This window comes from Acomys minous, assembly GCF_964271855.1.
Source record: "Acomys minous genome assembly, chromosome: 16".
Lineage (NCBI taxonomy): Eukaryota > Metazoa > Chordata > Mammalia > Rodentia > Muridae > Acomys > Acomys minous.
The window spans coordinates 60,560,329-60,580,391 of NC_140498.1; the positions used below are offsets into that span (position 1 = coordinate 60,560,329).

Below are 20,063 nucleotides of genomic sequence, written 5' to 3' on the forward strand. Positions count from 1 at the left end.
ATGTATGTAATAGATAATTCAACATATGAAAATGTCATATGTTGATCAAATTTTATTAGTGTTGTTATGAATTTTAACTCACACATATAAATCAATATATATATATATCCAACTGAATTAATATATTACTCTCTAGTAATGCTTTTATGTGATTGGAAATACCTCACCACTTAGCTCAAATGGTAAAAAAAAAAAAAATGAATTTACTCTAGAATACATTTGTTAATCCGTGGCCTGTGAACACAATTTAGATTACCTCAAATTCCATTTTCCAATGTAGAAGCAGTTTCCATAATTACAAAATAAAGAAAGCTACAAATCCGAAACACTGGTGAAAATATCAGAAAAGAGGTTGGAGAAAGACGGGGAGTGATGTTAGCCCAAGATGCTATTTGATGTCATTTTTAGTTTAGGTCCTGACAGGGCAGTATTGGGTTACTACATTCCAAAATTATTTTATTCATCAGTTATAGGAGATTAGCTCAATTGCCAAGGTGTCCAAGAAATGGCTACTCATGGTGTTGCAGGTAGCCTAGCCTATGGCAGTGAGGCTCTAAAATTGCTACATTCCAATTTCTCTATATCAATGAAGTTCTTATAGCCAGTGTTTGTAGACACAGCTCTTCCCAGGGGTTCTCAGTGCTATGTGTATACAATCATACTGTTGAAAATTTGTAATTCGATAATGCCTGGGGAAGGCAAATATTCCCTCTGGCAATGGTTGCTAATTGCCTGTTTTTGACTAATAGATTCTCTCTTAACATAGCACCTAGCCATAAAACCTAGATTAAGTCAGTGCAACCAAATGGCTTTTTTTTCTGGGTAATGACAGGTCTTAAGGTGGAAATGTTCTTTGTTGGAGTCTATTCAGGAGGAACAGCAACACAGCTCTAGAACTCATGGAATATGGCCCATTGGTTAGCATATGCATGATGGGCATGCCCTGATGAGGCATAACCCTGAGAGGTACGTGCCCTTAGGGCTTCATGATATTATGGAGCATAGCTCTGCTTCTTACTTTTGCAGTCCTAAAATACTCCCAGTATATGAATTGTGTGAGTGCTATAAGGGAGACTTCCAGCCACTCACTGGGCAATATCACTGGCACTCACAATAACAATGCTTGATTTCTTTCAGGTATTTCTGCTGCAAGAGATTAATGATTCAACCACCACCCTTGAAAAGAACCTACAAATGTAGATTGCCGACCATGACCACTACCCTTACAAAGAATTTGGAAAAATAGATTGTTTAGCAATGTTACATAAAGATGTCTTTGATAGTGGCTTTGACATAGAAAAGTTTAGGGAAAATTAGATTGTTTAGAAAGGTTAAGTAAAGATGATTCTGCTAGTGGCTCTGATACAGAAAATCTTAGGGAACAATCTGAAGTTAAGAAAAAGTACACTCTTAATAGTCAAGATAGGGACTCTCTGATATTGGTGCACAAACACAGTATCACAATAAACACTATTTGACTTCACTCTCTCATTGAACCTGGAATTCATGATGACTAATTTCCTATACTTATTTTTGCCTTCAGCCTTCTTATATGATTTAATAGAAATTATTAATGAGTAGATGAACACCTTTAGGATTTACAGTAGAAATGGATGATTGTGTTTATATAGAAATTTAGATGTGGTTCTTTTAAGATTTTATTAATATTGCTTTTTAATATAATTGACACTTTCCTTGTAAAAGCAAATTATAGCCTGCCAGTAAAGAAAAGCTGGCTGAGGAATTACCTTGCTTGCTTATCCTCTGTTAATATCTAATGAGTTGCTTAGTTACTAATGTATATGGATTCTTGGAAATAACTTGATTTTTATGTTTGTTTTTCACCCATAATACATAAACCATTTCATCATTTGAATGTATTGCAGAATATATTTTCTTACATATACTCATCGTAATCATTCATTTAGAGAGAAAAAATAATGTAACCACATGATCCTACGGGGATATATCAGCTGTGGTTTCTTCTATCCACCAAATGTTTAAGTGTGTATATGCGCATATGTACAATAGGTGGTTGGGTTGAAACTTGCACTTTGAAGTTTGTTCTATCCATCAAGATGTGTGTATGCTTATATATGCCTATGAGGGTGTTGGAATCCATATCCATTCTCCCACTATGTGAGTACATATGTATGTATGTATGTATGTGTGTGTGTGTGTGTGTGTGTGTGTGTGTGTGTGTTGTCCATGTGTAAAGTTAAGACAAGCTTGAAAAAAGGTGCTTGTTGGAACCTGTCTGCTGGAGGCTTTCTTACTTCATCATCAAGTGTAAGTGTAGATGTGTGTGTGTGGTACTTTTCTCTCCTTTCTATTTCCCTTTTTGGAAGGTTTTGACTAACAGGGGACAGCTCCTGTTAGGAGGCCTCAGCTCTGGACCCCACTTGCCACATCAATTCAAATCCCTTCTAGGAGCCATCGGCCTTAACCTCTGCTTCCATGGTAGCTGTACTCCCCACCTGGAAGCTGTCAGCACTGTCCCACTGCCAGAAATTTAATTATGGCCTCTCAGTCTGCCACTATCCGTGGAAGCCATTGCTGGTAAAAATCAGTTCCAGCCTGTAAACCTGCCCTCAAAGAAAGTCTGTAGGGTTACCGATTGTTGGATCTACGCCTCACCTCAGTTTTCCCGATTGATGTCAAAGCTGCTCTTCCACAGTTCCCTTAGCAGAACTCAGTAGACCTCAAGCTCGTGATTTCTGTTGCACCGCCTCTCGTGGTGCCCGCCAACTCTAGTCTACCACAGGTTGTGGAAGTAGCTGCCAGGGATCCCTCCACAGTAACCGGATGCCTCAGTGAGACAGTGCAGCCCACCTCACTGCATCAGAGTTTCGTTTCCTACCATTGTGAGCGCTCTTTTACTGTGCTGATGGACTTGGACTTCCTTTTCTTTCTATCTTTAATTCTTGTATCTATTTATTATTTTTATTATTTATTATTTATTTTTTGTTACTTTTCATTTTACTTTCGGGTCATAACCCCATCCCTCCTCTCCCCCTGTTCCCGCCTTGCCCTCCTCTACGCCCCAGAGAAGGGGAACTCACACTCACCATGCATACTTAGTCACATCATAACTGAGGACATTTCGTCACCAATGGCTCAGTTAGGCAACCCTGACAGAGGAAAGTGACAACAAACAAACAAACAAACAAACAAAAACATCCAGGCACCAGAATCCATATCAAAGCCTGCCCCACTTCCATGACTAGGGTACCCGTTCTTAATATGTTAGTTTTACTTAGATTCTTTTTCACTGCCTTACACAGGAAACTCTACTCATTTAGTTAATCTGCAAGCTTATTCAAACACTTCTCCTTTAGTTACTCCTTTTTAAATTTTTGTAAAGATTTATTTTTATTTTATGTTTACAAATTTTTTGCTTACATGTTTGTATGTATACGACATGTGTGTCTGGTACTTCTAGAGGCGAGAGGAGATCGTACCTCCCCTTGAACCCAAAAAGTGGCTACTGTGACCTGAATCAGGGTCCTCCATAAAACAGCAAGTAATAACACCTGAATAATTTCTCAAGCCCCCCAAATACTACTTTACACAGGTTTATTTGTTTTTGTTACATGTATTTGAGCGTTTACCTTCTTGTACCTGTGTGAATGCCACATGTGTGCCTGGTGCTCACAGATGACAGAAGGGATCTCATGGCCGGGAGCTACAGCCAGTTCTAAGGCACCCTATGGGCACCAAGAACTGATGTTAGCTTTCCTTCATAGGGGGTGTCAGTGTGCCTAGATGCTTGCGCCTCTGTCTATCACCCAAAGAGGCCCTTTAATACTAGGCATATAAACAAGCTTGTTATAATTTTGTAAATGAGTATGAAATTGAATAATTGCAAAACAAATGCACACAAAGCTCTTATTTGCATTTGAAGTGAACTTCTTTGTGACCATTCAGTATCAGAATGCTTCCATGAGCAAAAAAACATCATAAGCCCTTACGTACTCAGCAGTCATTGGACACAGACAAGTGACACTAAAATTCACAAACGCACTGCAAGAAAACAATTACTAGATACAATTCACTGTCTGAGAGTTCAGGAGCAATTCCATGATGTTTCTGAGTTGTCAGGGGCTCATTCACAAAAGCTTTACATGTCACAGGAAAAGTCAGAGCTTAAGATCCCTAGTTTCCTAAATTTGATGAGGAAACTCATTGCTTTCTTCCTCTGGTTTAGATGGAGATGGAAAAACTATCAATATATGCTGACCTTATACTTTGCCATTGAGGAGATCAATAAGGACTCACACCTGCTTCCTAATGTGACCTTGGGTTTCCACATCTACAATGCTTTTATTTCTAACCGAAAGACCTTGGAGGGGCCTCTGATGTGGCTGACTGGAAGGAGTGAGTATATCTGTAACTACAACTGCAAAACTCAACACAAAGCTCTAGGAGTTCTTTCAGGAACCTTGTCTGAATTCTCTGCTGCAACTGGAACACTTTTGGAGCTCTACAAAGTCCCACAAGTAAGTTAGGAAAGTATTTTTGTTCACAATCTCATAGCAAACCTGACCAAAAGAAAACAGAGAGGTGATTTATCTTCACTGTAGGTAGATTTAATTATAAGAGTGAATGAGTTATCTTGACATGGCAATAATTAACTGGAAAGATTGTGATGAGAAGCATGAGCAGTAAACTCTGGTACTTTCTAAGCAGGTCACTTGGTGGTATTTATGATTCTATCTCCAAACACTGGAAAAACATACTGTGGATAATCAGGCTGCATTTGTTCATAAGTCAAAGCCTACAAACAGATATGTAACTACCAAAGCTAGCATATAAATATACTATAATTCATACAGTGGTCAATATCTCACATGCAGAAATAGAAAGTCCAGGACATGTAATTAACTTTGGTGCAATCCTCAAGTCCGTCACCAGTGAATATATTCAAAGGAATTTATGGTCTCATTCAGCAAAGTAGATCTTAATATAGCCCTCACAGAGAAAGTCTATTTAGATATATCCCCACAATTTACTCTCACCAGGCTACACTGAAGTAAAGCATCCATCAGCAGTTATTGCTATAGAGAAAACACTGGGTGAACCAAAGGGTTAGGAATAATCATAATTACAAAACCCACAATATAACTCTGCTTGTTATCAATCAGTTAAACAATTCATAAATGCAACATATCCTAATGTAACAAAATTAAACAGACAATAATTTTCATCTGTCTCAGATATTTGTATTTTACATTAGTTGCTAGGTGATGCCTCTGTCAAATCTATCATTAGATATAGATGTGCCCTCAGATCTTTACCACTTGCATCTTTTTAACTTGAAGAATGGAATCTATAAAAATCTTGTATTCTCTTTTCACATTTGCTTTCTTAAAGCTGAAGGCTCTGGGATACATGATATTATGTGATAAGAGAGTACTTAGTAATGATTTCTTCAGTCTTTCTCTATACCAGATACTCTACACCACTGCAATTTCAACAAGATAAATCTACCATGTCTTTCAAATCCAGTGCACAGAATATTGTTTACTTGGTTGCTTCAGACATTTTAGTAACATTGAAGCCCATGGTATTTGACAAAAAACAAATTCCATCTCATGATAAGAGAGACAAGCTGATACCACAGAAGACATTCTCCTCACCAGTATTCATTTCCTTGATTTTCATATGTGAAGAATGAACTAATTTGCTCTCTCAGAGTGAGGTCATAGATACATAGATACATAGAAAGTCAGAATCACCTTTTTTTTTTTTTTTTGCTTTTTCAGGTCACATATGGGCCTTTTGATTTTGTATTAAATGACAAAGATGCATTCCCATCCCTCTATCAGATGTCTCCTAAAGACAGAGCACTAACCCAAGCTGTCATCTCTTTATTGTTACACTTTGGCTGGAAGTGGGTGGGGCTCTTTGTGGCTGATGATCTGAAAGGGAAGGAGTTCCTCTTTAACATGAAAGCTGAGATGGCATCCAAAGATGTCTGTGTGGCTTTTACACAAAAACTCACAGCTAATTGGAAATCTTGGGGAAAAGATGGTGCTGGTTTTGTGAACTTGAACCAAGACAAAGGAGTAAATGTACAGGTATTCTATGGTGATATAGATGACCTTATAATATTCTGCATTAGAAGTAAAATACTTTTAAAACGAAGACAAGTATGGATCATGGCAAAGCAACACTTAATATATTTAGAGACTATACTCAATAAAAAGAATGATTGGATAAACTTTTTCAGAGGAAGCTTTTCATTTTCAAAGGAGAGAACCATCCCTGGCTTTGAGCACTTTCTTGAGGGTCTCACACCCTCACAATACCCAGGAGATTTTTACTTCTATAAATTCTGGATTGACAATTTTGAATGTTCACCTCCTGACTGGATATGTGGAAATCATAAACCTTGCCAAGCAAATATTTCTCTAAGGAGTAGGCAAGAAAAACATGACGTGATTACCATTTCTGAGGCCAGTTATTCCATATGGAATGCAGTATATGCAATGGCCCACGCCCTCCATAAAATGCTGTTGCACAAATCAGAACTGGGGTCTTACGAAGACACAAATGAGTACCGGCTTCTACCATGGCAGGTAAGCCTCTCATGAGCAAAGGAAGCATCAAGAACTTTCATTATTAGCAAGTAATTTACTGTAGTCAAGGAAATAACACATTTGCATCTTATAATTAAAAGTAAGTTAATATGGAAAATCATTCTTTCACAGTGTTTGTGTGTATATCTGTACTTATCTTACATGAGTTTGGGACTGAAAACACTGATTTGAAGACATTGCATCTGAGTGAATTTCAGCAAGTTATACCTAGGGCATGATGAAATTTTGTAAGGCATAAATGTAACTAACGTCAAAATACAGCAAGTTCAATACTCAAAATTTACAGATTTTCATGGAATATGTCCACTACCATAAGATATATACATAATAACCATATCTAGAGCTGGTATTGCACACAAAATGAAATCTTTATTTAATGGTACAAGACTGTAGGAAGAACTTTTGTGAAAAAAAAACCCTGTCCTACAGTCATAAGTACTGAAAAATAATTGCTTTTTACTATTTTTTATTCTTAATTAAAGTGAGATTAAAACCAAGACTGTGCTTCCATTATTAAATATTAGAACACAGACAGTGTTCATGAGCCTAGGCCATATCTCCATGTGCTAGTAATAATTGGTTATATTTTGGGTTTAGAGCAACAAGATATAAACCTGGAAGTCATTTACACATATGAGCCTTGATTATCACTTTCAAATAGGGTATCATTAAGAAGAGTGATAACAGGTCTGTCAAACTTTTAATTTAATCAAAGATAGATAAATAAAAATAAATTTTTGAGTGTATACTGTACTATGTCAGTTTGAGTGTAATGGAAAACAATAATATTTGAAATAGACTTTGATACAGTTTTAAAACATGACTTTCTAGATATGTGATATTGGAATAGTTAGTATGTTCCTTGTATAGATAACTGAGTACATAAGCAGCAATTCTTTATAACAGTAGTTGTTAATTTGGGAAAACAACACTGAATCTCAGAAAGTGACGTACTAAGCTACTCTATTAAGTTAGATACGTAGTTAAACCATGATGGGGTGGGATGCCTCAGCAGTTATTGCAGAGGAACCAAGTTAGGATGTATTCACCCACATGATGGCGCACATCTGTTTTTAACTTCAGTTCCAAGGAACATGGCATATTCTTCTGCCCTATGCACTCACCATGCATGCACTCTTTAGACATGCATACAGTTAGGCAATAAACAAATAAAAATAACATGAATCTAGGTACCAGAGATATATCTCAGTGGTTAGAAGTACTTGTTGTTCTTAAGAAGACCCAGGTTCTGTTCATGGTCCCCAGAAAAAATGTTACAACTGTCTGTAACTCCACTTCTGGTGGACATGCCTTCTTCTGGCCTTCACAGGCACTAGGCACATGTGTAGTGCATATGCATACATCCAGAAAGAACACTCCTAAAAAATGAATGACTCTAAAATATAAAAAAATATTTTTAAAGCTTGAGTTAAAGCGTAGAACATTCAGGTATAATTTTGTCTCACATAGTGTGCATATCAAAGTTGAAGGTCAAAAGTTGTGACCCAACCCAAGTCAAGGAGAGAAGTAGGAAGACTGAGGCTCTCTTTTCAGTTGTCTTAAGTATAACTGACACATAAAATTTGTGCATATTTAATATATATTTTCATGACTTTCAAACTTTGCACAAACTCTTGCTAATATTATCACATCAATGAGCTCTCTATATCTACATGTATAAATATCTTCTTAACTAAAATATACACTTATGTTCATTGTGTGGCATAAAAATGGACATATCTTACTATATATGAACCTACAGAAATAATGCTGTTTACATTTTTACTCAAACATTACTTTAAAAATATCTAAAATTTCTAATTAAGAATTATTGTCTGGTGCTGAGGAAAGCCACAGGACCTTTTTCCAAAAAGAATATGTCCTCCACACTACACTAGGTTCCATCCCTTAGACAACATATCTACTTGTGTTCAGTAACTCTTGCATTAATATCATGGGGAGAAATGTTCATTTCACTAAAAGAACTGGGGAGACACCTAAACAAATGCAGCCTTTTCAAAAAAGGAAGCCATGTTAGAAAGAGATAAAATGACTTTCTTAAAGACCATCCAGCAGTAATTTGTATGAATTATTCCTATCCATATAATGTCTCTCTTCAGCTGCATCCATTTCTGAGGACAATCCAAGTTAAAAATGCTGCAGGAGATGAAATAAGCTTTGATGAGAACAAGAATGCTATGGAAAAATATGATATACAGAACTTTATGGAATATACTAAGCATACTTCATTACTAGTTAAAGTGGGAGAGTTTGTCTTAAAGAGTCCACAAGAGCAAGGATTTTTCATCAATGAAGTTCTGATTAAATGGCCAAGCAACTTTAATGAGGTCTGAAATTTTTCAACATTTAATATGTAGAGAAATATTTGTAAAGAGTAAGGAAATTTGATTGTGTGATATAACTTTGCCACTGTTGAGTGGAGAAGGAGATCTAACTTTCACACAAACTCTGGTGCCCCGTATTTGAACATGTCCCTTGGATGGAGATGCCTCGTGGCACTCAGAGGAAGGATAATAGGTCACCAAGGAGAGACTTGATACCCTATGAGCATATACAGGGGGAGGAGGTCCCCCTCAGACACAGACATAGGGGAGGGGAGTAGGGGGGAAGTGGGAGAAAGGGAGGAATGGGAGGATACAAGGGATGGGCTAACAACTGAGATGTAATATGAATAAATTAATAAAAAATACATAAAAAATAAAAAATAAATAAAATAAATAAATAAATAAAAAGAAAATTTAAAATAGTTGTTATATTTTAAGTTCTTGGCTCTGTTGTGATTGTGAGCTTTTGTGTGAATGCTCATGCATATGAGCACACGTGATTGTTAAGGACACCGACAATACAGGTTATCTTCTTCAGTTGCTCTCCATTGCATTTTTAAACAGGATATATCTCTGAAACCCTTGATTTATTATTTTGCTGTTCTCAGTGGACAGTATTACTTAGGCTTTGTCTCTGTCTTCATGATTCCAAAGTTTGGATTATAGACATGCTTTTGTCTACACCTAACGTTTTGTTTTCACCACTTAAGCATGATCAAACTCAGGTTTCAAGGCTTGTCTGGCAAGCACATTAAATACTATATCATCTCTTTAGTTATGTTTGATGACATTAAGTCAGAAATAAACCATTAGAATTACGTGAAATGAATTTGAAAGTGTGTTTATTAGTGATGCAGTGAATAGATGAATGAGTGTTTATGGTTATATATAGATGTGTGTGTTCTTATGTGTATACATACATATGCACAAAAACACATATTTATATATTCACATATTAGTATTATACATGCATGCTGATGCTTAGTGCTTCTTTCCATTAACACAACTCATATTCAAGCATATCAATATTTTTTTAGGTTGTGAGTTAGCATACACAAGAAATAAATTATAAATTTTGTTTCAAGTCATTTCTGTAAGAAATGTATGAGAGCTGACCAATATATGTGTTAGGAACTGTACTGATTTTTTCCATAAGTGCTGTGTGGATTTATAACTGTTGAGCCAGCTCTCCAGACCCATCTTCCTGTTAATCTATAGATATTATGAGACAGAAACTGAATACAAATCAAGGCAGAAAAGAGGTCTAAGGAAAGATAGAAATATGCCTGTCCTACAGAACGTCTAAAATACAGTGAACTAAAGTTGTGTTAGAAGTTTAGTTGTTAATGTGATTAACTAAGAGTGGAATTGGTGAAAATCCTAAGTGACAGCATTTCTACCTGCACTCCCAGAATACAGTAATGAAGTTTATTCCTTCTCAAGTCTATGATGAAGTTGAAGGCCAGGTAGCTTATTTTTACAAAAAAAAAAAAGTTTAGTTGTTTAGGGGTTAAGATGTGTTTAGTTATAGATAGATGTTTTAAGTTGATAATGGCAAGATGTGATGGAGATTGATTTACATTCAAAATTTTAGATGAACCAAGATAAGAAAGGTGTTTTCTTCAAGGCTGTCAAATACAAATAACCGAAACACTAAGAATGTAACATTTATATAATTGCTCATTGTGTCATGGTTCTTCTTCCTGGTAGTATATTGTATACATGTGTAATAGTATCAATGCATAGGTAAAAAATAATAAATAAATAAATATGTTTTTAAAAAGAAAAGAGAAAAAAAGAAAAGGCATAAAACTATCATTAGCATTTGGAGTCAAGGTTGAAAGTCACAGTAATGGTTCATAATTTGGTGTCTATAGATTATCAGAGTGGATGGTATCAGGAGAAGCTGTGACCATCCACAAATAGCCAAACCATCTTTCATGAGAAAATTGAACTTCCTCCTGAAGCTGAATCAGAGTGCATGGGTGTTACTATATGGTGGGAAATAAAAAGAGAGAAATGGATGAGGCAAGAGTGACTGGGTTTCTGGGTGACAATCCAACTGTGCCTGTTACATAATTCGTAGAATAAAGGGGTTATAGCTTGCTGCCTCGCAGCAGAGAATTTATATGTATTCTGCACATTTCACAAAGGCTAGACAGAAGTGAGTCACAGTTTAGTCACCATGAAGAATGCTGAAATTTGAGCATTTGGACGTGTGCTAACTACAAATGTTCATTCTATGATCCCATATAAAAACATCACAGTTCCAAAGCTTAAAATATTTTAAATCATTTGCAATATTATGACCAGTGTTTCTGTGTTGCCTTCAGACTCCTCAATCTGTATGTACACAGAGCTGTGGCCCAGGCTTCATGAAAGTTGTACAAGAAGAAAGACCTGTCTGCTGTTTTTCTTGTGTATTCTGTCCAGAGGGGCACATTTCCAACCAGACAGGTAAAAAAAAATATTACTCTTCCTCTAACTGCTTCAGAATGCAGGAGAAAACTAAGAAGTGACTTTGTTGTCATAATACAGTGCTGTTCTCCATGTCTCTCTCACTCATCCCCATGACCATTAGTAATCACTGTGATGAGTTAAGATTTGAGTGGAAGCTCTCATGCAATTGTGACATCTGCACCCTCCTTCCAAAACATGGCTTTTATTCCATGGGAATGCCATCTCAGCCCTTGCAGGGATGGTATATGGTGTATGCCATTAAGTGTGTGCTCTCCAATTGTCTAATGTCACTTTGTATCTTGAATATACAAGCCTAATTTCCTGAAAATTAACCAGTGACAAATACATGTGGGACTGTTCTTTGAATGCACTACAAATGAAATTACATGAGTACAGGTGGGACTTTTCTTTAAACGCACCATTACTAGTTCAATCCATTTGTCTAGAAATGATCATAATGAGTGAGCTAACCCAGAAGCAGAAAGAGTCAAATGGTATATACTCACTTATTACCGGACACTAGCCCAAGGGACAGGTCCCATGAAAGTCTGCACCTACCAGGAAATGGGGATAGAGGTGAGGACATCCTATTGAGACTCTAGATGAGGAAAATATAGAGGATAGGCAAGTAGGGGGACCCAGAGGGTCCTAGAAACCTACAAGAAGAACATTATGATGGCTAGATCTGAGCCCAGGGATTCTGCTTGATCTAAGGCACCAACCATGGACAAAACGGGCAGTCATCATCAAACCCCTACCCAGATCTAGCCAAGGGACAGAACATTCTCCACAGCTAAGTGGAGACTGGGGACTGACTTTCACAGGATCTCTGGTGCCCCATATTTGGCCATGTCCCTTTGTGGGGGAGGCCCAATGGCACTCGGAAGAAGGATAGAGGACTAACAAGAAAAGACTTGATACCCTAGCACCATATTCAGGGGGAGGAGGTCCCCCACAGCCACAGTCATAGGGAAGGGGGATTGGGGTGAAAATGGGAGGAAGGGAGGAATGGGAGGATGCATGGGATGGGATAGAAAATGAGATGTAATAGGAATTATTTTTAATTTTCAATAAAAATGTGTAAAAAAATAAATAAATAAAAATAAAAATTTTAATTTAACACTAAAAAAAAAAATAAATAAAAATAAACGCACCATTAATGGAATTACATTTACAACTATGGTTGCCATTTTCAGTATCAAGAAAAGTAGAAAAAGTAATTCTTGTAAATGAATGTATGGCTGCCTGTAGTTCTTTGTGGTCAACTATGAGATAACATATACAAGTAATATATGGACTGAGCATGTTGTATTTATAATTACAAACATACACACATATACACAAGTACAATATTTAATGAAAAGAGTCTACGAATTTTATAACCATTATAAGGGTTAGAGAGAATAACAAGAAGAGAGATAATGAGATAATTATTTATAATTTAAAAATTTTAAAAATTGTAAAGACTCAAATACCAGAAGGCAAATACAACATTTTAATAATGATGACAATTTACTATTTAAATACTATCTTCAAAAAGGCCAACCCTTAAACAACTGTATAACAAACAGAAAACTTCACTGAAAACAATAAAATGTTGAAAGATTAATTAAATATTTTTTCTAAGACTTAGTGCTACTGTATGTTAAATTACTTACAGGGTGTTATATTATTGTCACCACTGTAAGGGAATGAACCATTATTTACAATTTCAAAGACAAAATAACAGATATCTACAGGTAAAAATAAGATTTTAAAATATAACTTATTTTTTATGTGCATATTTTCTGTTTGCCTGCCTGCCCGCCCCCCTCTTTATGCTTGTGTGTGCGTGTCATCTGAACATGAGAGGACATTATTGTAGATCTGTGTTCATTTTTTGGCCTTGGCATATGTTTAGGATTACAATCAAGATTATGTTGCATCCCCCATTCTCCACAAGGCAATTTAAGAACTATGCTGATTCTCAAAGTATATTTTACATTACATATTTGTGGTTTTCTTGGACTTTTCTTTCTTTTCATTTTGGAATATTAATGTAATGACTTTATTTCTTATTTCCTTTCCTTCTATGTGAAACCTCTCATATACACCTCATTGCACTCTTTTACATTAATACCCTCTTTTTCCATTGATGATTACATGTGATGTGCACACACACACACACACACACACACACACACACACACACACACACACACACTAGTTGCTAGGTGATGCCTCTGTCAAATCTATCATTAGAGATAGATGATGCAATAATCTCTGGTGATGTGCCCCCAGATCTTTACAACTTGCATCTTTTTAACTTGAAGAACTGAATCTATTAAAATCTTGCATTCTCTTTTCACACTTACCTTCACCCTCTGCAGAGTAAACAAACCAATAGAGTATGTATTAGGAGTCTCTTAGATTCCTGGCCAAAAACAGAACGATTGTGATACCTGATATTGGAGGTTTTGTATGAAGCTCTAGTCATAGGTGGAACAATGTCAGCCCAGATGAGAAAGGTTTGTAAAACTATGTATGTGTAAATGTAAAAATAATTAAGTTTATTGTGAGGGGATTTTTTTAGGTAAATAGTAATTTTATGAGTCTTTGTGAATTTTTCAGACATCTGTACTGATATTTTACAGATCTCTCTCCTTCTTTGTTTACACAACTCCCCCTTCCCTAAACCAATCTCATTTCCCCCAAATGTCCCATCAGAACACTTATTTTTTTGGAGCACACTTACTGTTTTTCCACTCTCTTCCTACCTTCACATGTGTTTATTTCAATGTTGTCACCACAATGAGTGTCTCCTTCTTTTGCACTTTCCACCTTTGGTCAGTTCTCCCTTGCCATTCCACTCTCTGTGTAACACAGGGCCTGATCCTATTTATTTTCCTATCTTTCCCATTTTCTCAAAGATAGGTACTCACATTTGAGGATTTAGAGCTCAGATATGAAAGAATATGTGATATCTGTCCTTGATTCTGGGTTTAATCACTCAATATCATCTTTTCTAGTTTCACATATAATCCCACAGAGTTCATGATTTCATTAATTTACAGCTGATTAGTATTCCTGTGTGTACATGTATCACAATTTTGTCACCCTTTCATCAGTCATAAGCTATTTGCATTGTTTCTATTTGCTAGTGCTGTTTTTTTTTTTTTAAAGTGCTATCATGCTCGCACAACAAATAAGTTTGGGGATGGATGGGGAGTCTTTTGTTATGTGCTAAAGAGTTTTATACCTGGGTTATTGCCTCGACCTGCAGGGTTCGACTAAAACTCAGGAGGAAGGTCACCTGTTGAAAATACAAGACACAAAGGAGAGAAAGTCTGACTGATCAAACGCTCAAAGTTTATTAGTCAGGCAGCAGTTTTTATAAGTCAGAAGGCAGGAGAGCATATTGCTATAGCAACCCAGCTGCAGGCTTTTTTCAAAACACAGGGAATTCCAGGCAGGGTCATAATGTGCTGCCACACAGGGTATCTGGCTCCCTCTTTGTCTAGTCTAACTGCTAAACCATAACAGGGTTGCTCCATCTCTGCCTTTAGTCTAACTGCTGACCCACAACAGGGTCAGCTAGTTTCTAGTGAAAGGCAAGCTCTAGGAAAAACAGTTCCCTATGATTTTCTGCATACAGGTTACTAGCAATAACATATTAACCTAACTTTACTAATAATCTACATCTCCAATTTCTTTCTGAGGGTGGTGGATGAATAATTAATCTGTTTGATCAGCAGTGGCTGAAAGCTATCAAGCACTATCATGAGAGGTGCTAATGTTCTTGCCCAGGGAGGAGCTGGAAGCACCATTAGAGTTTCTGTACAATTTGATTAAGATTAATTTTTATTCCTTCTCAAGTCTCTGATGGGGTTGAAGAGCAGATAGTTTAGTTTTACCATTCATCATAGTTATTTAGGGGTTAGGGTGTTGTTAGGTCTAGATATATGTTTTGAGTTGATAGAGATGAGATACAATAGAGATTGATTTACATTCAGAGTTTTAGACTCACCAAGATAGGAAAGATGTTTTCTTCAATGTTGCCATGTTCAAATAGCCAAAACCTTATGAATGAGCACAATATTGAAAAGGAGTTGGGTGGTGGACATTTCTGACTTCAGTGAAATTCTTTAAAGATTTTCTCCATTGAGGCTGATGTTGTATGGGGGGCAATTTCTAATATATAGCTTTTATTGTATAGATGTATATTCTCTGTGGTCTGACTTTTTCTGGAACTTTTATTGCAAAAGCATGGTGGATTTTATCACAGGCTTTAAAAAATCTATTGAGGTATTTGATTTTTTTTCTCTATGTCCATGTACATTTACTGACTTGAATATGTTGAACCACCTCTATATTCCAAGGGTCATAGGGTAAAATATTGTTAATGTTTGTCTTTATTTTGTTTCCAAGAATATTATTGAGATTTCTGAATTCATGTTTATGAGGGCCACTGAGCTGCTCATTTTATGTTGTATGTTTACTAGTTTGGTATTACAGTCATGCTGGCTTTCCAGGACTTTGGGTTTGTGCTTACTTTTTCATATTTTTTAACACATTAGAAAGGATTGCCTATAGATCTTTTTGCAATGTATGGAAGAACTCTGCTGTAACTTCATCTAGATGCAGACTTTTTAAAAACTTCAATCCCTCCTTTCTCTTTCAGTAGGGAGCTTTTTTTAATGCTTGAATTTCCTTGTTGATCTGTTGTGTCTATTTAGGGTTTTTGAAATACTGTTTGAATCATGCTTTCTTTGAAAAATTTAAAATTTATACATTTCATGGACATTTCTAAGTTTGCTGGGGCACATTTTTCTCTTACTTAAATATTTCATTTCAATATGCTGAATTTAGTTAGTTTATGTATTATTGTCACTATTGATATTAATTATTTGTATCTTTTTCTTTCTTTGGGTTACTTGAGCCAAGGGTCTCTCAGTGTTGTTTATCTGCATAAAGAACCAGCTCTTAATTTGGTTAAATTTTTGTAATGTTCTCATTGCTTTGTTTCATTAATTTCTACTCCTATCTTGTTGCTTTTTTCATATATTATTAATTAATTTATGTATGTATGTGCTATTGCGGCATCTCCTCCCTCCTCTGCTCCCAGGCCCTTCCCCTCACCTCATCTCTCAGCCCAGTGCGCCTCTCTTCCCTCTACTCTCAGAAAGTGAAAGCCTCCCATAGATACCAACCAGCCTCGACCTGTAGAGTTGCAGTAGGGCTATGCACATCTTCTCCATTGATGATACACAAGACGTTCCAGTTAGTGTAAAGGGATCAATTAGCAGGCAAAAGAGTCAGAGATACACCCTGGTCTTGCTGTTAGGTGTTCCACATGAAAACCCAGCTGAACAACTGTTATACATGTGCAGAAAGCCCAGATCCATCCCATGCATGATCTCTGATGGGTGGTTCATTGTCTGTGAGCCTGTGCCAGGGTCATCCTGGGGGACCTTCCTCAGAATGAAGAAAGGAGTCAGTGGGTCTTTTCTAACAGAGTGGTCCTCAGAGGAGATAAGGAGTCAGCAGGAGGAGAGAGTGGACAAAGCAAAATGGTCAGGGGAATCTCACAAATGACTCCTAAAAGTTAGGCCTTTCTGTGGCTTTGACTTTACAGAAGTCAGGCAGTTTCTGTGTCTCTGACTAACTGGCAGCTAGGTGCTTCTTTATTTATACAAGTTTCACAAAAAAGAAAAGCTAATCATTATTCAAGTTGTACAAAGCAAGTGTTTGATTTTTCATTACATATCCAGTGCTACAAGTTCATTTAAAATTATAAAATACAAACAGCACAGTTATTATTATTACTACTCCTATGATTCCAAGTCAAAAATCCAAGCGATGTCACCTCCAAGAAAAATACATTTAATATATGATATTGAGCCTTTTGTCTGGCACTGTATGTACTATAAGAGCACTCAAACAGAAAATACCTGAAGTGGTCTTTTCATGAATAGCCAATACTAATAACTTACTTCCTTTACTATATGTGGGATCATTTATGCTATGAAGTAGGAAAAGTTTGTTTTATTCCTTCAGGAGTGTACATTGTATGACTTCCCACTTTAAACTGCATTTCCAGAGAGTGCTAATCCTATAATAAAATGAACATTAAATCTATAACCTACGCCTAAAATTAAAACAATTCCAAAGATTATTCCTGAATGAATAATAAAAGACAAAGTGTCTTGTACTGAGTCAAAGTATGTCAAAGAATATAAAAATCTATTTGGAACTTCTGCAGCTGAGATAGTTCCTGATTGATATGAGCTTATAGCTGCAATTGCTTGATGCAAATGTTGTATATTTATTGTCAAATCAGGATTATTTCCTAGGCCAAGGATATGAGATCTAACATGTTCCCACCATACCTTAGGAGAATTATACAGAAGGGGGTTAACAAATATCAACTTAAACTGAGTAACCAGAGCAAAAAACAAAGAAAACCTACCAAAAACCAATCAAACAAACAAACTAGAAGTGCTTATGATGGTGGAATCAGTGTTGTGTATTTTGATCCACTGATGTGAACAAAATACATTTTACACATATTTAGAATATCAAAGAATGAATAAAAATAAATAATTTTAAAATCACTTTAAGACTTCATTGACAATTTTACCTTATGTGTATCTGACTAATATGGATTTCACTTTTACTGCCTTATAAAAACAAGAATAAACTTGTGAGCAGAGCCTTATCCTTAAGTAAACAAGATGAATGACAGAAATGGGATTCATAAATATTTCATGTTCTTGCACCATCAAGAAGTAGAATATTCCTTTCTCCCCAGTTTTTTTTTTTTTTGGTGACCCACATTGAAAAATAGCTTTCATGGATTGAATTTGGAATAAATAAATAATTGTGTAGGTTGCAATATTGACCCACTTCCTTCCCACAGATCAGCAGGAGTGTATCCCTTGCCAACGACAAGAGTACTCAAACCCTGAGAGAAACCACTGCCTGCCCAAGTCAATTATCTTCCTGTCCTTCGAGGATCCTCTGGGCATGGCTCTGGCCTGCATAGCTCTGTGCTTCTGTGTCATCACAGCTATAGTGTTGGGGATCTTTCTCAAGCACCAAGACTCACCCATTGTTAAGGCCAATAACAGAACTCTCAGCTACATCCTGCTCATCTCCATCCTCCTCTGCTTCCTCTGTCCCTTTCTCTTCATTGGCCGCCCAAACACAGCCTCCTGTATACTGCAACAAGTTACATTTGCACTTGTGTTCACGCTGGCTCTTTCCACTGTTTTGGCCAAAACTATAACTGTAATTATGGCTTTTTGGGTCATGAAACCAGGAAGGACAATGAGAAGGTTGTTTGCCTCAGGCATCTATAACTCTGTCATCCCCATCTGTCTGCTGATCCAACTTATGCTCTGTGGAGTCTGGCTGGGAACTTCACCTCCCTATATCGACACAGATGCACACTCAGAACATGCTCATGTCATCCTTTTATGCAACAAGGGCTCAGTTACCGCTTTCTACTGTGTTTTAGGATACTTAGGGACCCTGGCCCTTGGGAGTTTCACTGTGGCTTTCCTGGTGAGGAATCTCCCTGACACTTTCAATGAAGCCAAGTTCCTGACATTCAGCATGCTGCTGTTCATGAGTGTTTGGGTCACCTTCCTCCCTGTCTACCACAGCACCAAGGGCAAAGCCATGGTAGCTGTGGAAATCTTCTCCATCTTGTCTTCCAGTGCAGGGCTTCTAGGGTGCATCTTTTTCCCAAAGTGCTACATTATTCTCCTAAGACCTGATAAAAACTCTTTGAGATGTTTTAAAAACAAAAGACATCATATAGGGGGTCGCGGCGAGTCCGGCGCAGCACAGCCATGACGGAGGCCGATGTGAACCCGAAGGCCTATCCCCTGGCAGATGCCCACCTCACCAAGAAGCTGCTGGACCTTGTTCAGCAGTCATGCAACTACAAGCAGCTTCGGAAAGGAGCCAATGAGGCCACCAAAACACTCAACAGAGGCATCTCTGAGTTCATTGTGATGGCAGCAGACGCTGAGCCCTTGGAGATCATCCTGCACCTCCCGCTGCTGTGTGAAGACAAGAATGTCCCCTATGTATTTGTGCGCTCCAAGCAGGCTTTAGGATGGGCCTGTGGCTTCTCCAGGCCTGTCATCGCCTGTTCTGTTACCATCAAAGAAGGCTCTCAGCTAAAGCAGCAGATCCAGTCTATCCAGCAGTCCATTGAAAGGCTCTTGGTGTAGGCCTGTGGCCTCTGCCCTTTCCTGTCTACTCCCACCCTATTTGTGTATCATATTGTCTGTTAGCATGTAGTGTTTTCAGCCAGCTTCTATTATAAATATTGTACTACAAAAAAAAAAAAACAAAAGACATCATATAAAACATGATCATTTTGATGAGTTAATGTAGTCTCTGAAATAAAACCCATTGTAATATTCAAATTGAATTATTTACCTACTTTTCAGTAATTTTACAGAAATGTATATTTAAGCAAGAATAAGAGCCCTTTGCTCATAGACTGAGACATACTATTTCAAAATAGAAGCTACTGCTGAAAGTGTTTTACTAAGTTATACATGATACGTACTAATTTAAGACAATAGAAATATTCACAATTTGATTAAAGGCACTGAGATAAATAATATATGACCTAATTATTTGCTCTCTTTGTCCCTTT

General features: G+C 36.9%; 2 protein-coding genes across 2 annotated transcripts; both read left to right on the plus strand.

The window, feature by feature from the left end:
- Positions 1-4,232: 4,232 nt before the first annotated feature.
- Positions 4,233-19,237, plus strand: LOC311586299 (vomeronasal type-2 receptor 116-like; the record flags this gene model as incomplete). Its single annotated transcript, XM_084762269.1, has 5 exons — positions 4,233-4,499; positions 5,766-6,581; positions 8,723-8,950; positions 11,281-11,404; positions 18,306-19,237. Coding segments are annotated over 5 exons (2,367 nt in total), but the record flags the coding sequence as incomplete, so codon positions are not given.
- Positions 19,218-19,768, plus strand: LOC311586583 (NHP2-like protein 1). Its single transcript, XM_084762643.1, has one exon. It carries the CDS (start codon positions 19,243-19,245, stop codon positions 19,627-19,629), a length of 387 nt encoding a protein of 128 aa, XP_084618769.1. The 5' UTR covers positions 19,218-19,242; the 3' UTR covers positions 19,630-19,768.
- Positions 19,769-20,063: the final 295 nt, after the last annotated feature.

Coding starts and splice junctions, on each gene's coding strand:
- LOC311586583 (XM_084762643.1), top strand. CDS start 19,243: ATGACGGAGGCCGATGTGAACCCGAAGGCCTATCCCCTGGCAGATGCC.